This window comes from Nicotiana tomentosiformis, chromosome 11 (assembly GCF_000390325.3).
Source record: "Nicotiana tomentosiformis chromosome 11, ASM39032v3, whole genome shotgun sequence".
NCBI classification, from domain to species: Eukaryota; Viridiplantae; Streptophyta; class Magnoliopsida; order Solanales; family Solanaceae; genus Nicotiana; species Nicotiana tomentosiformis.
The window spans coordinates 12,874,825-12,894,254 of NC_090822.1; the positions used below are offsets into that span (position 1 = coordinate 12,874,825).

The 19,430-nt window shown below is 35.9% G+C and overlaps 1 protein-coding gene across 1 annotated transcript; it reads left to right on the top strand.

Moving 5' to 3' along the window:
* Nucleotides 1–17,235: 17,235 nt before the first annotated feature.
* On the top strand, nt 17,236–17,970 carry LOC104114574 (uncharacterized). Its single transcript, XM_009625053.4, has one exon. It carries the CDS (start codon nt 17,236–17,238, stop codon nt 17,968–17,970), a length of 735 nt encoding a protein of 244 aa, XP_009623348.3.
* Nucleotides 17,971–19,430: the final 1,460 nt, after the last annotated feature.

Genomic DNA, 19,430 nt, shown 5'->3' on the forward strand with positions numbered 1-19,430 from the left:
GTTCTTTGGTTGGACGACTTTGGAATATATAATTTTTTAACAGTAAAAGGCTAGCCCGATGCCAGGGGCATTTAAGTTTCTTATAAGCCAATTTATTTTTTCCGGGTAAAAAGTGTTTTTTTTTTATCAAAAGTGTTTTTTGCCAAAAATTAAGGTATTTGGCCAAGATTTTAGAAGAAAAAAAAAATATTTTTTAGGAGAAATAGAAGCAGTTTTTGAGAAGCAGAAAAATGCAGTTTCTCTTCAAAAGCATTTTTTAGAAAAATACACTAAGAAGCGGTTTTCAAAAGTTTGACCAAATACTAATTACCGCTCAAAAGTATTTTTCAAATTAATTAGTCAAACACAAATCGATTCTCAACCAAAGTACTTTTTTGAAAAGCATTTTTTAAAAAAACACTTCTCAAAATAAGTAGATTTTAGAAGTTTGGTCAAACAAGCGATTAGTATCGAACCTATAATATGTTTAAAGTTATGGTTCAGGCCCACTATATATTACAATTTTAATAAATCTTTACACTAAATCTATATTCCGCGTTAAAGATATTGGATTCAGATGAACTCGGAATTATAAAACGACACACGCCTCTACTCGATACACAAGATATCCCGTGCAAATTTCAGGGTCGCATCTTAGGAGTGTGATGTGGACGCCTCTCTAATACAAATATTCTTCAAATGATCAAACACATGATATATAGTTCACACATAAATAATTTTACCGTTATTCTAACATTTTTTTCATTTTCTTAAGAGTTCAACTACAATTTTTTAAACAAATGAGGGACATTGTCGGCAAGATGAGTGGGGACAGCTCAGCGTGATTTGACGAACCCCATGTTCATTGATTGGATGATTGATTAGTTGTGAAGATTTATGAGTATTTACTACTTTCTCTGACTTATTATTATTTTATGTTTGAATGTTTTTTTGCAGATTTTTAGGAGGCGTTTTGTATATAAAAATTTATAATTTTTGAAAAAAAAAATAGTATTGGGAGGTAAATTGAAAAATAGTATTTAAAATTTAAAATTATATTTGGACATGCATTTAACTGAAAATATTATAATTTTGTGAGTGAAAAAATTTAATTTAAAAAAATTTATTTTCAAATTTTTTTCAAAAACTTACAAAATTTTATGGACAAACGGGTCCTTAATAGCTTAATTATAAGAATATTAATACTAGTAATTTAAGTTATGTTTATCTCTTTAAAAATATAAAAATAGTCTCGGAAATGTAACACCTCCAAAAGGAATGGAGTAAGATATTGTTGTTGTATTTAAATTATAATTCATAAAATATTGAAGAAACAAGATTCATACCGTGGACTTGTTGAAAAACTAAAATTATGTAGAAAAATATTTTTGTTGGATTTAAATTATATATATTGATATTACAAGCTATAAAAATTATTTAACTAATTTTAGCAGGTTATTTATCATACTTTCAAAATTTTCTTTTAACAAAAGGCACATATATAGACTAGAGGAAAATGATGCTTTATGCTATTAAAAAAAAACAAATTCTAGTGGTCATAACCAAAGCATATTTTGCTTTTTATTCGTTTTCAACTTAGAATTTATTCTTTTGAAAATGAAATATCATCCTTTTTCTTTTCCTTTCATTTGAGCCATATATTGTAGCTTAGACAGATGGGATTCTTCTTAATCAGGTATTCACTTTCTTATCAACTTCACCTAACAATTTTATTCGTGTAGCTTTTTCACTTCATTTTTTTGGTATATGATCTATTTTATTAATAATAGCTTTAATATTTTTATGTGACAAAAATATGTTCTGATTGCAAAATGCCAAAATTATTCAATCAAACGCTAAGTGATTAATTAGTTTGGCTGCATGTTTTTTGTTTCATTTCAATAGTTATATAAATTATTATTTATACCCCAAGTATAGTTCTGCTTGTCCTTTGATTCTTTTGAGACATATAATCGACATTTTTCAAGAATCTATACATGAAGGGAAAGACTTAAGCTAAAAAATTGAATAATATCATAAGGAGATGTGATCGAAATTTAATTACTTCTTTTTTTGGTAAAATTTAGTAAAAGAAGCAGAATAATTCATTTAGATTTCACTTTCAGCTTTAACTGGTATATGTATTTTGTTTACCAAAAAAAAAAAAAAAAGTTTGTTTACTTAAAAAATCCTACATAATTTTAACTTTTTAAAATTCTCTACTTGACAAATTAATAAAATACCATTTGAATCATGTTTAATTATCCTAGTAGTGAGCGATTCGTCTTTAATGGTTTGTACAAGGCACAAATCCGAAAGTAATATGTACGAGTTTATGAAATTAAAAAATCTAATACAATAAATAACAAGGAATTTGAGATTTTAGTCTTTTACCTTTATCATTTTTGTTGATGATGGATTCTGCCCTTCTTTAATAAAACATATAGTTTGTTATAAAACAATAAAAGAATAAGAGCATTGCAGCGAAAAGTAGAGAGAGAATTCTTATTGATTTGTGATGAATTATAATGGAATAGAACCCATCTATTTATAGAGAAAAAGTGACTTAGTTACCAAGTAACAAACCCTAAAATCTCTCTAAAATATAGACATTCACCTTAAATACAATTCTATTTATAACACTCCTCCTTGAATGTCTATTTAACAGATAATGTGTCTCGTTAAAACCTTAACTACAATAAAATTCAGTGAAAAAAGTTCTAGAGAAGGAAAAATAGTACACATATCTAACAATACGCCATTTGGTTGCCTCGTTAAAAACTTTGCAAGAAAAATCCAGTGGGACAAAACCTTGTAAGGGAAAAAGAGTACAACGCGTATTGACTTCCCTTGATGAGATCATCAATTCACATCTTTAAGCCTTTGCATTCCAAACTTGTGCACCATCTTCAAAAGATCGTTGGTAGAGATTTGATAAGCAATCAACCATATTAACTTGAATGAATATGTTACACCTTGAAATAATCATTCGTGATAGATATATAATGTATTCATATAATGTCGTGGAATGGTCTTTTCAATATCTCCATGGAGGTAAAAATTTTCACTATCACATTATCATGCTTATAGTTATAGCAAGATACATATGTGCACAAATTGCACTTAGGATATTGTCACGACCCAAAATCCCACCATATGCGTCGTGATGGCACCTAATCTCTAAGATTAGGTAAGCCGATTTCTATTACATTTGGAAGCCATTTTTTTTAATTAAATAAGTAATCAAAACTAACAACGGAACAAATATGAATATACAATCTCCCAAGACTGGTAGTACTGAGTCACGAACTCTAACTGAATACATGGAATGATCACGAGGACCGAATATACAATACTGATTGATAAAAATTTAACAGTATAATGAAATGAAAAGACTCCAAGGGACTGCGACGACTTAGCAGCTCTACCTTGAATCCTTACGATCCCGCTTTACTCTACCCAAGTCCGATATCTCCAATACCTGGCTCTGCACAAAAATGTGCAGAAGTGTAGTATGAGTACACCAGGGTCGGTACCTAGTAAGTATCAAGACTAACCTCAGTGGAGTAGTGATGAGGTACAATCAAGACACTCACTAGTCTAATAACCTGTGAAATATGAGATACAAAATAATAGAAAACAAATAGGAGTAATAGCAACACCAATCAACTAGTGTTTTAAACAGCAAAGCAACAAGAACACCATAAATATTACTCAAATGAATAGCTCTACGTGGTGCAGGTCTACCGCGGCTAGAGTGGAGAGGTACCTCAGATCATGTTCCTATCAGGGTTATTTCATTTCTTAAAGCTCAACGAATGGTTGAGAAGGGGTATGATGCGTATCTGGCCTATGTGAGATATGTTAGTATTGATACTCCTACCGTGGAGTCAGTTCCTGTAGTAAGGGATTTTCATGATGTATTTCTAGTGAATCTTCCGGGTATGCCACCCGACATGGATATTGACTTTGGCATTGATTTATTATAGGGCACTTAGCCCATTTCTATTCCACCATATCGTATGGCCCCAGCAGAGTTGAAAGAATTAAAAGAACGGTTACAGGAGTTGCTTGATAAGGGCTTCATTCGGCCTAGCGTATCGCCCTAGGGTGCTCCTGTCTTATTTGTGAAGAAGAAGGATGGTTCTATGCGAATGTGTATTGATTACCCCTAGCTGAACAAGGTTATAGTGAAGAACATATATCTATTATCACGTATTGATGACCTATTTGATGATCTTCAAGGTGCCAGAGTGTTCTCTAAGACCGACTTACATTCAGGCTATCATCAGTTGAAGATTTGGGAGCCAGATATCCCGAAGACTGCTTTCAGGACTCAATACGGTCATTACGAGTTCCTTGTGATGTCTTTTGGGCTGACCAACGCCCCAGCAGTATTTATGCACTTATGAATAGTATATTTCAGCCCCATCTTGATTCTTTCGTCATTGTGTTTATGACTACATTCTGGTGTATTTCCGGAGTCGGGAAGATCATGAACAACACTTGAGGACTGTGCTTCAGACTTTGAGAGAAAAGAAGTTATATGCAAAATTTTCAAAGTGTGAATTCTGGCTTGATTCAATGGGATTTTTGGGTCATATAGTTTTGTGCGAGGGGATCAAGGTAGATCCGAAAAAGATTGAAGCAGTGCAGAGTTGGTCCAGACCGTCCTCAACTACGAAAATTCGGAGTTTTCTTGGTTTGGCAGGGTATTATCGCCGATTTGTAGAGGGTTTCTCTTCTATTGCTGCATCCATGACCAAATTGACCCAGAAGGGTGCTCCATTCAGGTGGACCCAGGAATGTGAGGAGAGCTTCCAAAAGCTCAAGACAGCTTTGACTCTAGCCCCAATATTGGTATTACCTACAGGTTCAGGGTCTTATACTGTGTATTGTGATGCGTCGCGTATTGGTTTCGGCACAGTGCTGATGCAAGACGGTAAGGTGATTGCCTACGTGTCCAGATAATTAAAGGTACATGAGAAGAATTATCTGGTCCATGACCTTGAGTTAGCAGCTATTATTCATGCCTTGAAGATATGGCGACATTATTTGTACGGTGTCCATTGTGAGGTCTACACCGATCACCGGAGTCTACAATATCTGTTTAAATAGAAGGATCTTAATTTGCGGCAGCGGAGATGGTTGGAGTTGCTTAAGGATTATGATATCACCATTCTCTATCATCTTGGAAAGGCCAATGTAGTAGCCGATGCCTTGAGTCGTAAGGCGGAGAGTTTGGGCAGCTTAGTATATTTACCGGTAGCAGAGAGGCCTTTAGCCTTGGATGTTCAGGCCTTGGCCAATCAGTTTGTTAGATTGGATGTTTCCGAGCCGAGCCGAGTTTTGGCTTGTGTGGTTTCTTAGTCTTCTCTTTATGATCGTATCAGGGAGCGTCAGTATGATGACCCCTGTCTGCTTGTCCTTAAGGATACAGTTCAGCACGGTGATGCCAAAGAAGTCACTATTGGATATGATGGTGTATTACAGATGCATGACAAGCTATGTGTACCCAATGTAGAGGGCTTGTGTGAGTTTATTCTCCAGGAGGCTCACAGTTCTCGGTACTCCATTCATCCGGGTGCCGCGAAGATGTATCAGGACTTGAGGTAAAATTACTGGTGGAGGAGAATGAATAAAGACATAGTGGAATATGTAGCTCGGTTCCTAAATTGTCAGCAGGTAAAGTATGAGCATCAGCGGCCAGGTGGGTTGCTTCAGAAGTTAGAAATTCTAGAGTAGAAATGGGAGCGAATCACTATGGATTTCGTTGTTGGACTTCCACGGGTCAGCGGAAATTTGATGCAGTTTGGGTGATTGTGGATAGGCTGACCAAGTCAACTCATTTCATTCCTATGATGACTACCTACTGTTCCAAGCAGTTGGCTCGAATCTATATTCACGAGATTGTCAGACTTCACGGAGTACCGGTATCTATCATATCTAACCGGGGTACGCAGTTTACATCACGGTTCTAGAGGGCAGTACAGCGTGAGTTGGGTACTCGGGTAGAGTTGAGTACAACATTTCACCCTCAGACGGACGGGCAATCCGAACGCACTATTCAGATATTTGAGGATATGCTTTGTGCATGTGTGATAGATTTTGGGGGTGCTTGGGATCAGTTCTTACCACTTGCAGAGTTTGCTTACAACAACAGTTACCAGTCGAGCATTCAGATGGCTCCGTATGAGGCCTTGTATGGTAGGCGGTGCCGGTCTCCAGTAGGTTGGTTCGAACTGGGCGAGGCTAAGCTATTGGGTACAGACTTGGTTCATGATGCCTTGGAAAAGGTTAAATTGATTCAGGATCGACTTCGTACAGCCCAATCTAGACAGAAGAGTTATGCGGATCGAAAGGTTCGTGATGTTACATTCATGGTTGGTGAGCGGGTCTTGCTCCGGGTTTCGCCTACGAAGGGTGTGATGAGGTTCGGGAAGAAGGGCAAGTTGAGCCCTAGGTATATTGGGCCTTTTGAGATTCTTGAGAGAGTTGGAGAGGTGGCTTACAGACTTGCACTACCAACTAGTCTCTCTGCAGTTCATCCAGTATTCCATGTTTCTATGCTTCGGAAATGTCACGGCGATCCGTCTCATGTGTTAGACTTTAGTTCGATTCAGTTGGATAAGGATCTATCTTATGTTGAGGAACCAGTGGCTATACTAGTTAGGCAGGTTCGAAAGCTGAGGTCAAAGTACATTGCTTCCGTGAAGGTTCAGTGGAGGGGTCATCCGATCGAGGAGGCGACTTGGGAGACCGAGCATGATATGCGCAACTGTTATCCTCATCTTTTCACCACTCAAGGTATAATTCTAAACCCTTTCGAGGACGAACGTTTGTTTAAGAGGGGGAGGATGTAACGACTCGGTCAGTCATTTTAAAAGTTGTAGCCTCGTTCCCTTATTTAATGCTCATTTTGTACTTTATAACTGTTATATTACTTGCCGGGGCTATTGGTTCGGGTCCGATGAGATTTTAGAAAAAATTGGAACACTTAGTTCCAAAGTTTAAAACTTAAGTTAAAAGGTAGGTTGGATGTCGATCTATGTGTAAACGACCCCGGAATAAAATTTTGATGATTCTAATAGCTCCGTATGGTGATTTTGGACTTAGGAGCGTACTCGAAAAATTATTTGGAGGCCCGTAGTTAAATTAGGCTTGAAATGGCTAAAATAGGAACTTAAGTTTGGAAGTTTGACCGGGGAGTTGACTTTTTGATATCGGGGTCGGAATCTAGTTCTGAAAATTTTTATAGCTCCATTATATCATTTATGACTTGCGTGCAAAATGTGAGGTCAATCGGACTTGATTTGATAGGTTCCGTGGTCGTTTGTAGAAATTGAAAGTTTCAAAGTTCATTAGGCTTGAATCTATGTCTGATTTGTGTTTTTAGTGTTTTTGGATGTGATTTGAAGACTCGACTAAGTTCGTATGATGTATTAGGACTTGTTGGTATATTTGGTTAAGGTACCGAGGGGCTCAGGCGTGTTCCGGATGGTTAACAGATCATTTTTGGCCTTGGTGAGATAGCTGATATTTGCTGCTGCAATTTTTCTGGTTTCTTCTTATGCGTTCGCGAGAGGAGCCTCGCATTCGCGAAGAGTGTTCTAAGCTGGTGAGATTTTGTTCTACGTGTTCGCGGAGGAGAGGACGCGAACACGAAGTGTAGGGTAGTGTTGCATCGCGAACGCGTGAGTGGCGTCGTGTTCGCGAACGAGAGTGAGGCAGCTGAGGATCCCAGTCTTTTGCTCTACGCGTTTGCGAAGGTCTGAATTTGCAAAGCTTCGCGTTCGCGATGAGATAAGTTGAGAGGCAGCCTGAGTTGGTCTACGCGAACGCGAAAGGACGTTCGCGAAGAAGAGAGGTCTGGACAGAAAGTTTAAGTTCTGAAAATGGGACCATTTTCCATTTTTAACGATTTGGAACTCGGATTGAGGCAATATTTGGATATTTTCAGAGAAAACATCGGAATAAGTGTTCTTAACTCAATTTTGGTTAGATTACCCGAATTCATCACTGTTTTTATCATTTAATTGGTGATTTAGGTTGGAAAAATTTGAAAACCCTCTTGGATAGATTTGAGGATTTGAGGGTCGAATTATTATTGGAATTTAGTTATTTTGGTATGGTTAGACTCGTAGTTGAACGGGCGTTCATATTTCGTAACTTTCGTCGGATTCCGAGATGTGGGTCCCACGGGCAATTTTTGAGTTAATTTCGGATTTTATTAAAAAATATAATATTTTCTTATGGAATTGATTCTATAATTTTTGTTGATTGTATCAAATTAATTATGACTAGATTCGAGTCGATCGGAGTCGAAAAATCGAGAAAAAGGCATACTACTTGATTAAATTGGAGCAAGTCGAGGTAAGTGACTTGTCTAACCTTGTGTGTGGAAAATTTTCCCTAGGATTGGTATTGATGTGATAATTGTAATGTGTTGAAAGTCGTGTGCACGAGGTGATGAGTGTGTGCACGGACTAAATATGAAAGATTATGTTTTTAAATTGTGTAGATCACTGTTGCGCATTAATTAAATTATTTTATTTTGTTATATTCTTCATCATTGATCTGATTTATATACTTTAAATTTGCTTGACCTTCTCCTGCTAATTGTTTTTACCTGTTAACTAAAATTTGGTTTCTTTTATTCGGTGTATTATTTGAAGGTGGAATTTTTTTAATTTAAATATTATTAAAAATGAAGAATTTTATATTTTAAAATTTTGATCTTTAAAACAAGGTGGTAAATTTGTGAAATATTATATTTGCTGAATATTTTGTGAGATTTTTGTACTAATTGTGATGGAGCCGTGAGCTCTTTATTGTTAAATTATTTTGGCATGAGTCGTGAGCTCTCTATTATGGAAAAAATATTGTTGTTGATTTATTTTAGCAAATTGAAATATTTGGGCACTTGAGGTACAAATTGTGATATATTGTGATATTAATACGCATGCGGTGGTATAAGGTCTGAGTGTTGAAATGCATGCGGTAAGATAAGGGTGGCTTGATACGCGTGACTAGTAGGGGAACTACTAGAAGTCATGCAGTGTGATAAGGGTGGCTAAAACGTGGGATGCTATTTCGGAAAAAATATTTTCTTTAAAATAAATTGTGAAGGCTCCCATGGTGATATAAGGAAATGAGATATTATGAATTACTTATGATTTGGGACTATGAGGCGGTACCTCGGGAGTGCCCTTATTGATATTGATTTATGGCCATAGTTGCCTTTGATTATTGTTGTGATTTTCTTAAAGTTGAAAAGAATTCTGTTTTGTTTCCACGAGGTATTATTTGCCATTATTTTGTGTAATTAAATGGTGACATACTACTTGATTCATTTCCATTGTCATTTTATTTTATTATATTGTTAAACATTTTACCATGCCATTATTATTTTCCAGTAGGGCCTGACTTGACCTCGTCACTACTCTACCGAGGTTAGGCTTGACACTTACTGGGTACCGCTGTGGTATACTCATACTACGCTTCTGCACATCTTTTTGTGTAGATCCAGGTACATCTATCTTACCAGCCCAGACATCAGTGAGTTACCTGTGTACAGAGACTTCGAGGTATATTTGCCAGCGTCCGCAGACTCCAGAGTCCCCTTCTATCATTATTATGTTGCTTCATTATTTTTATTTAGACCTTGATATATATAGAGACATTGATGATAAATTCTTAGAAGCCTGTGACTTATTTCTACCGGATTTTGAGAGTTGTAATTATTAGAATTGCAATTTATTTATTTCAGATATCTATTATTATTCCGCATTGATAGGCTTACTTAGTCTTAGAGATTAGGTGCCATCACGACCTCCTACGGAGGGAAGTTGGGGTCGTGACAATGAACATTGTAGTTAGGGTAGTAGATGTTATGCCTTCAGCAGAGGCACATAGTGATAGTTCTTACAGACCAAAACAAATGTAATTAACAAAATAAAAACAAACAAGGAGCAAGAAGATTGTTTTAAACACACACACACACACACACACACAACTGCCTTAGTTCTGCCCTAGAAAGTATTTCAGGGTATTGATCACTTTGGTGTAGAAGGAGTCATAGGAGGTTTCAACTTCTTTGGTGATTTTGTCCATCTTCTCTATCATGGAGTTGAATGCCCTAATTCCTTGCCTCCTTGTGGCTCCCATGTTCATCCTGAGCTTAGCCACATCTGTACCTGTTTCTTTGGTGACTTCCCTGATCTTGTTCACATGTTATTTCATTGCAATGAGCATGATTTTTACCCCATCTAGACCTTGCTGAATCTGTTTTAGGTTGTTGGTAGTAGTCGACTGAGGCTCAGTTGGTTCAGTGGTTGGCTCAACCTGTACTGGAGTGCTTTCAACCTTAGCACGTCTGACCTATCCATCGTCACTTAAGGTGTAACCCATCATAGAAAACGTTGTCTTATCATAGGTGATTGTAATGTACTTAGGGGAGAAAGGTGCCAAATCAACCTTCATGACCTCAAGAATATGTGAGATGAGCAAGTCATAGGGTAAACAAGCAGCAAAAGAGGATATATCCCTGCATATACTGATGAATCTACACAAACCAGTCAAGTCTTTTATTGTTCACAAGGCAGTAAAGAACAAAGATATCCCTAGTAGTCAAAGTGCTGAGAGACCCAGTCCTAGGAAGTAAAGTAGTAGCAATCATGTGGGCTAATGCACAATGTTCAAACTTAAGACTTTTAGGACCAATGCCAGGAGGATTTTCAAACGGAAAAGTTTTTGCCTCTTCTAAAGAAACTTCAAAGTCTTTAGGCCAGGAGTTTTGCACAAAATATCATAACCATGAAACTTAGCGAAAAAAATCTTCTCAAATTGATAGGAATTAAGAACAATCTGAGTGCCTAGAACTATTAACTCCAAATCATCTTTGTCATTAACACACAGATTTGCATAAAACATCCCCACATGTTCTTCATACACCGAATTTCCAACAGTATCAAATAGAGGAGAAAGACATTGAAATTCAAAGATAGAAATCATATCACAGTACAAATATTTCATAAGAGAGAGACTTACAGAGCATCCATAAGCCATAGATTTAGACTTATAATACTCAAACCTCGATTTATCATTTGGTCCATAGAAGTTCAGTTTATCCCATGGCCCAAAATCTGTACTTTTCACTTTTCCTTTCTTGCATGCAGGCCTTTTGGGGTTTTGCTCCATAGGTTTTTTTTTTTGGCTAATAGGGAGATCCTCCGATGAGTCATTACTTTCATTAACGGTTTTGAGGAGGTCTGAATCAAGGGATGATTCAAGGTGGATGGTTTCTTCAGGGTTTAGGGTTTTTTGAAATCGCATGCTTCATCTTGTTGCAGTGGAGGATGAGAGGTTTCTCTTAGCCATGGTAGAAAAATTGGTGAGAAATGATGGAGAATGAGAGAGGAGGGGAGTAATTAACTAGGCTTTTGGAAGATTGAAGGTTTGCATCGGTTAGAGGAAATGGCAGGTTCAGATTGAAGTGACACTTTCTGAGGAGTTGCTTCAGCGTCACTAATGGAAGAGTAATAATAGCACTCACATTAAATTAATACACTCATCAATTAAGCAAACTAACAAAGGAAGTAAAATATTTTACAAAGATACGCATAATACTAATCTTTTTACGCATTAGACAAAATCTTTCTTCCAAAAGAGGTTTTGTAAAAATATCAGCAAGTTGGGACTCAATACTAATGAACTCTAACGAAATATTACCTTTTGCAATATGATTATGAATAAAATGGTGCTTAATTTCTTTATATATTTCCCCAGAATGATGCCCATAATTTTTTGACAGACATATAGCACTTGTATTACCACAGAAAATATGAGTAGAAGTGAGAGATAAATCATAATCGAGAAGTTGATGCTTGATCCAAAGACCTTGTGTACAACAGCTTCCAACAACTAAATACTCTGCTTCAATAGTTGACATAGTAACATAATTTTGTTTCTTGCTATGCTGAAAAATTAGAGCATTCCCCAGTAATTGACATGTGCCACTAGTACTTTTCCTGTCAGTCCTATCACCTACAAAATCTGCATTTGACAAACCTTTTAAATCAAAATTGTTAGAATGAACATACCATAATCCTAATTCAGTGGTCCTAATGAAGTATCTAATATTGCGTTTAACTGCAGTCAAATGAGATTTCTTTGGAGCCGACTGAAATCTTGCACACTTACAAACACTGAACATTATATCTGGTCGACTAGTAGAGATCCAATCATTCCTCTATACATTGTTTCATCCACACTTTTTCCATTCTTTTCCTCTTCAAGTATAGTTGTTGGACTCATTGGAGTTTCAATAGGCTTTACATTCTCCATTCCAAACTTTTTTATGAGTTCCTTAGTGTACTTGGTTTAGCTAATAAAAATCCCTTTGGAAGATTGCTTGATTTGTAATCCAAGAAAGAAAGTTAGCTCTCCCATCATGCTCATTTTGAATTCTCCTTTCATGATATGAGCAAATTCTTCACATAATACAGAGTTAGAGCTCCCAAAATAGTATCGTCTACATAAATTTAAGTAATAAGATTACCTAAACTTGAATGCTTAATAAATAGAGTTGTGTCGATATCGATATTACCTCGTTTGAAACCTTAATTTAGAAGAAAATAGCTTAGTCTTTCATGCCAGGCTCGAGGGTCTTGTATGAGTTCGTATAAAGCTATTGACAGCTTGAATACATGGTTTGAGAAGTTGTTCCTTACAAAGCTAGGAGGTTGTTTCGCGTATACTTCTTAAGAGATATATCCATTTAAGAAGGCGCTTTTTACATCCATTTGAAATAGCCTGAATCCTTTATGAGCAGCAAAAGCATGTAGTATTCGAATGGATTCTAATCTTGTTATAGGAGTAAATGTTTCATCGTAGTCGATTCCTTCTTACTGAGAGTAACCTTGGGCGACTAGCCTTGCTTTGTTATAAACTATTTGACCAGATTCATTCAGCTTGTTTCTGAAAACCCATTTGGTTCATATGATGGAAGGATTTGATGGTTTTGGTACCAAGTCCCACACTTTATTTCTTTCAAATTGATCAAGTTCATCTTTTATGGCTTTGAACCAGTAGTCATCTTTGAGAGCTCCATCAACCTTTTTTGGCTCAAGTTGTGATATTAAGGCCATGTGAGAGTTGAGCTTTTGAGATCTTCTGATAGTGATTCCTTCTTGTGGATTTCCAATAATGAACTTGTGGAAATATTCAGGTTCACTTTTTCATTCATTTGGAACACCTGTGACTGGCTCCTTTTCCAAAGTATTTGACTGTTCGACAGAAGATGGTTCCTGGATTTCAATGTGCTCCTCAGTTGACTGATTTTGCTAATTGGTCGCCTGATCGTAACTATCTTTTTCTGTAACAGCAGATTTTGGGACAATAGAGATTTTCTCATCTTCAGAAAAGTTTTTATTCCTTAAGTGAGGGTTAGTATCCACAAGAACAACATGAATAGATTCCTCAATACATAAAGTTCTTTTATTGAATAATCTATATCCTCTACTTGAGGGAGAATATCCAAGAAAAATACCTTCGTCGCTTTTTGGATCAAACTTGCCCAAATTATATTTTCCATTATTGTGAATAATCATTTGCAGCCAAATGGGTGGAAGTAACTGATGTTGGGTTTCTTACCATTCCACAGCTCATATGGAGTCCTTTTAAGAATGAGTCGAATCAGACATCTGTTAATGATATGACATGTTGTGCTTACAGCTTATGCCCAGAAGTGGTGTGAGAGGGAGTTTTCCACAATCATGGTTCTTGCCATGCCCTGCAAAGTTATGTTCTTACGTTCTATCACTCTATTTTGTTAAGGTGATCTTGGAGAAGAGAAGTTGTGAGAGATTCCTTGATCATTACATAAGTTTTCAAAGGCTCTGTTTTCGAACTCTCATCCATGGTCACTTCTTATAGTAGAGATGTAATATCTCTTTTCATGATATACCTTCTTACAGAAGACTTCAAAATTCCTTAGAGCTTCATCTTTATGGCTCAAAAAAATAACCCAAGTGAAACGATAAAAATCATCTACAATAACAAAATCATATTTTCTACCACCAATACTAGCAATTATAGTTGTACCAAATAAATCCATATGCAAGAGTTGAAGAGGTTTAGTAGTAGAAACAATATTTTTGATTTTAAAAGATTATTTTCCTAATTGACATGCATCACAAATTTGATCTTTTGAAAAATCTAATTTTGGACGACCAATAACAAGATCACATTTGAAAAGTTTTTGAATAGTATGCATGTTAGCATGGCCAAGCTTTCTATGCCATAACCAGGGATCATCAATCATAGAGGCTAGACAAATTTGATTACCAAGACTATCTATGTTACTTATAGTATAGACATTCCTGTCTCTATTTCCAGAAAGAATAACTTTACCAGATTCGTCTTTAATAAACCAACTATGCTTTTTAAAATGAACCTCATAGTCATTGTCACATAGTTGACTGATACTGAGAAGGTTGTAACCAAGTTTATCAACCAGGTACACTTCGTCTACATCATATGTTAAGCTGAGGGGAACTCTTCCAACTCCAATTACATTCCCTTTTGATTTGTCTCCAAAAGTGACTGTTCCTCCATCTAGTTTGGTGACTGTCTTGTCACCAGTTATATGTCTAGAATACGCGCTATCAAGGTACCATTTTCTTTTTTTATTCTTCTTGCGATGTTCTTGCAAAAAAGAGAAATTACTTATTTTTAGGTACCCAAGCCTGCTTGGGCCCTGAATGATTAGTGCTCTGAATATTAGATTGACTAGATGGCTTGGGTTACCAGACCCATCTCCTGTTGTTCTTAAACCTGCAATAGTTAGAAGTATGACCGAGTTTTCCGCAGTAAAAATATGAGGGGTTATTAGAATTTTCAGAGACTTTTTCTCCTTAGATTGTAATCCTGCAATGGTTAGAATTATGCCCATTTTTGCCACAATGAGTACATGCAAAAATATTTCTAGTTCTAGTTGGAGATTTATGAGGAGTAAACTGATTTGATATAACTGAACTATGACTGGTGGATTTTCGCAATCCATTCAGTTGAAGTTGAAGTTCATTAACTTCATCTTGAAGCATATCTCTCTCAATTTTACATACTTCAAAGCTCAGTCTTTCTTTTCTGTTTGGATTTTTCGAAGTTCATTCAGTACTTTCTCAATATCTACAAGAGCAATATTAATAAATTCTTGGAGTTCATGACAGTTAGGACGGGTAGGAAGACGTATCTCACTTGTTCCTTTGTCTGCCATGAGACCAAGTTCACCTGAGTCTTCATCGCTATCTTCTTTGATGGCCATGAAGCACATGTTGGCAATTTCTTCGTGATCAGATTCTTCTTCATCACTCCAAGCTCCAAGGGATTTCTTCTTTTGAAAGTTCATGCTTAGTTTCTTTTTCAGTTCAGGGCATTCAACTTGAATGTGTCTATGTTTTCCACACTCGTTGCATCTTCCATCATTTTTGTCATTATCATTATTCATCTTCCCTTTTCTGAAATTTGATTTACCTCTTCTGCCATTTCTGTTTTTCTTTATCATGTTTGTTACAACTTCGGAAAGCATAGCTATGTTCTCATCTTGTTCTCCTCCTCCTCCTCCTTCTTCTTCTTCTTCTTCTTCTTCTTCTTCTTCTTCATCATCATCATCATCATCATCTTCTTCTTCAACCACAATTATTTTGAATGCAACTGTCTTCTTCTTTTCTTGTTGAACTTTTCTGTCTAAGTATGTTTTCTCAAACGCAATTAGATCACCTCTAAGTTCATCATATGATATTTTGTCAACATCCTGACATTCCAAAGCAATGACTTTGGGTTGCCAAATAGTGGGAAGACTTCTCATAATTTTTCTGACTTATTCTCCACTTTTGATTGGTTTACCAAATGATTTTAAGTCTCGAGGGATCTTGCTGAACCTGAAAAACATTTCCTCTACTGATTCTCCATCCTTCATATTTGAAACAGTTCATAATCTCGAACTAGGAGATTGATCCTTGTTTCTTTCACTTTATTGGTTCCTTCATATGTCACCTCTAACTTATCTCATATTTTTTTTGCAGTTTCACAGCTTGATATCTTTTTCATATTCTTCTCCGCTGATAGCACAGTACAACATATTGTTTTGCCTTAGCATTCACTTGAATAATGGCTGATTGTTCTTCAGTGTAATCATCTAAATCAAGAGGATCAGATGATACTATGATTTGACCGTTGTCATCCTTCATTTGCGAAATTGTAAGATTTTCCTTTTTGATCACGCGCCAAACTTTAATTCATATGACATAGTGTAGGTCTCCACGCACACTTTCCAATAAGAGAAGTGCTGACCATTGAAGTAAAAGGGTCGTACCTGAGAAGTTCCTTCTTGAAATAGTGTTTCAATTACTGTATTTGATCCCATGATCTTTTTCTCACTTGCTGTTAAGCAATGTTCGTGAGTTTTGCTCTGATACCAATTGAGAGTACAAGAAGGGGGATGAATTGTAACTAATTTAAAAACTCAGTCGACTTAGAAGAGAATTAGTTGACTTCGCTTTATCAGCAAGTTTGATTGACAATGAAAATAAATTACAAGGAATTTAAAAGCTGAGAACACAGAAGTTTCAATTGTCCACAAATTGAAACGCAGTTTGTTATTATATGTTTATAAATTTTTAATAGCTTTGTACTTATTTGAAAAAAATAATATTCTCTATTTAGTCAAATATTAATTAAGGACATTTAGAAAATAAAAATCGATTATTTTGCGACAAAATTTTATTAAAAACACATAGAGATATCCATCACTAATTAGGAAAAAGAGTTGTGCTTTCCTTTTCTCTTGCCCTTACCGGCCGTAATTAGGTTTTTAAATTTAGACAATGGAAGTTTATTTAATGCTTTACCACTTCCGCTGTAGATTTTCAGTCCATCACAAATTAGGATTTCGTTTTCTTTTTCCCTTAATAACTAGGAAACTGAAATTGCTTTCCTTTTCTTTTTCCTTTACCAATCGTAATTAGGTTTTAAAATTTTTCCATCATTATATATAATGTCAAGCTTCACATATCTCTTTCATCTAAGAGCCGAATATAGCTAGCAAGCTCTGTCCCACAGTTTGTTTCTTTTCCCGTTAGTTACTAAGCCAATCTTTCTCATTAATTACTGACCAAAAAGAATTAAAATCCCAAACTCAAAAATTTCAATTTTCAATTCCGCCTTTGCTCTTTTTCCAATAATTACTAATTCTGAATGGCAGGAGAATTGAGCCATAGTACTATTAGCCCTTATCATTGGACAATAGAGCACCAAAAAAGCATCCTCCACGAGGATGAAAATCTGCCGGAGGACAAATTTTTCTTCCTATGTCGAATCCAAAAATTGCACCACAATTTCTATCTGGCAACTGATGGTCGTTGGAGGTTTTATAATCGCACTCATTTCAACTATCATACAGTCAAAAAATTCTGTTTTGACGTAGAGGACAAATTAGATATATGGAATAATATACATGTAATGCTTACATGTTTACATGTTCCTCTCTTGTATCAACTAAACATGATACAAGACATCAAGCTTAAGACATTATCAATCCTCCAAGAAAATCATGAAAGAGCGAGAAGAATCCCAATCGTTTTGGACATAATTCATGGTATTCCTCAAGCTATTCCGAATCCTTACCAAAATTATTATGAGGATGAGTTGACAGAACAGGTCGCGGGCTTATCGTTGGAAGAGAGTGAGTTTGTGCCCGTTCCTGCATCGGCGTATGCAATTGAAGCACTGGAGAAGGTGAAGGTGGAAAAGATGATCAATATGAAGGAGAATTGTAGCATATGTTTTGATACGTTGATTTCAGAGGGTGTTGTTGAAGTTACTCGCATGCCATGCAAGCACCTTTTTCATGGAGGCTGTATCGTTCAATGGCTTGAGAAAAGCCATGTTTGTCCTTTGTGTCGCCTTAAGATGCCTGTGGACAAAAATTAGGGCATTTGTTTGTTTGATTTAGTTTTAGGTTGAATTTTTTTGTTTATAACTAAACTCGCCCTATGATGGCGGGGGATGTGCGGACTCCTACTAGTTTATTAGTATCTCAAAAAAGTAGTAAAAATAGCACGGACTAGCCAGTTTTCGGACTGGTAATTCAAAAATAGTCAGCGTTTGCAAAGTCATTAAAAAATAACCACTATTTTGCTGCAACACGGACAGGTCCAGCATAATATACTGGAGATTGAAGCACTTGTGTATGAACTTCCAGCATATTATGCTGGACCGGTATATTATACTGGAACTCCAGTATAATATGCTGGAATATTTTCCGAATTTTGAACAATGTTTTCGTTCAGATTTGTCTTTACATGAAAAATGGTTAAATTTTGATTACTTTTAAAATTATGACTATTTTTCAATTATCACTCGTCAATCTAACTATTTTTGAATTTCTCCCCAAAAAAGTACATACAATACAGTATACAACAAGTAGATTTTACTTCTTAATTGGTCCATATCGAATATGCTTGTTTAAATTATACAATCCTTAATAAATCTCATTTTAGTAATTTTGTTTCCTTAATCTTTACGTAATAAGCAGTAGTGAGAATAGAGAGAAGCGAGCCAACTTTTTTTTTGGTGAAAGAAAAATTTTATACAGCACCTGACAAAAACTTATACAGCAGCCTAATCCAATGGGCAGAAAACAAAAAAAAAAAAAAACAGCACCTATAAAACTAACACTCTACAGGCTTATTTACATTTGCCTATTGTTCCTCTAATTATATAAATTCCTCAGCCATATTCTTTCGTCATCATTCTTCCTTCGATCCAGCCTTTCTCTCATTCGATGTATGCATTCTTCCTTCACTTGTTTGCATATAGGCTCTGTGGTCTTGGGACTTTGCTTTGCCATAGTGCTTCGTTCCTTCCCTTCCATATACCATATATCAGAGCAGACATGATAGCAAGTACAAAGTTTTTCCTTAATCTCCCATTTACATTTCTAGCAGCTCTTTTCCAAGCGGGCCAACTTTGAAGGAGTTAGAAGCGAAGAAGTATCTTTTTCCTGATTCTGTGGTGCGAGTCACACTATCTTGATGAATGCAATAAACTGGTTGCAAATATCTCATGTCGTAGAGTTACAATCATAAATAGGGTAAAAAAACTATTTTTATACATATATAGTATTTTGAATTCCCTTCACATAAGAGAAATATATACAGGTTCAAATTCTAAGTATGACTTTTTTTTGTTGTTAATTTTTGGTTCCGCCACTGGTTCCATCATAATTATGGGTTCGTAGTTACTATTTTCAACCAATGCTTCCTCCACAAAAATGTTCCAAGTTAAATTGCTAAACAAGATAATGTGAAAATGATTCAACTTATATATGCTGACAACGTAAATAATTTTGTATACTCTTAGTGTACTTCATGTAGTAGCAGGCTACTAAT

Excerpts from the sequence above, each read along its gene's own strand:
- LOC104114574 (XM_009625053.4), top strand. The coding sequence starts at position 17,236 with ATGGCAGGAGAATTGAGCCATAGTACTATTAGCCCTTATCATTGGACA.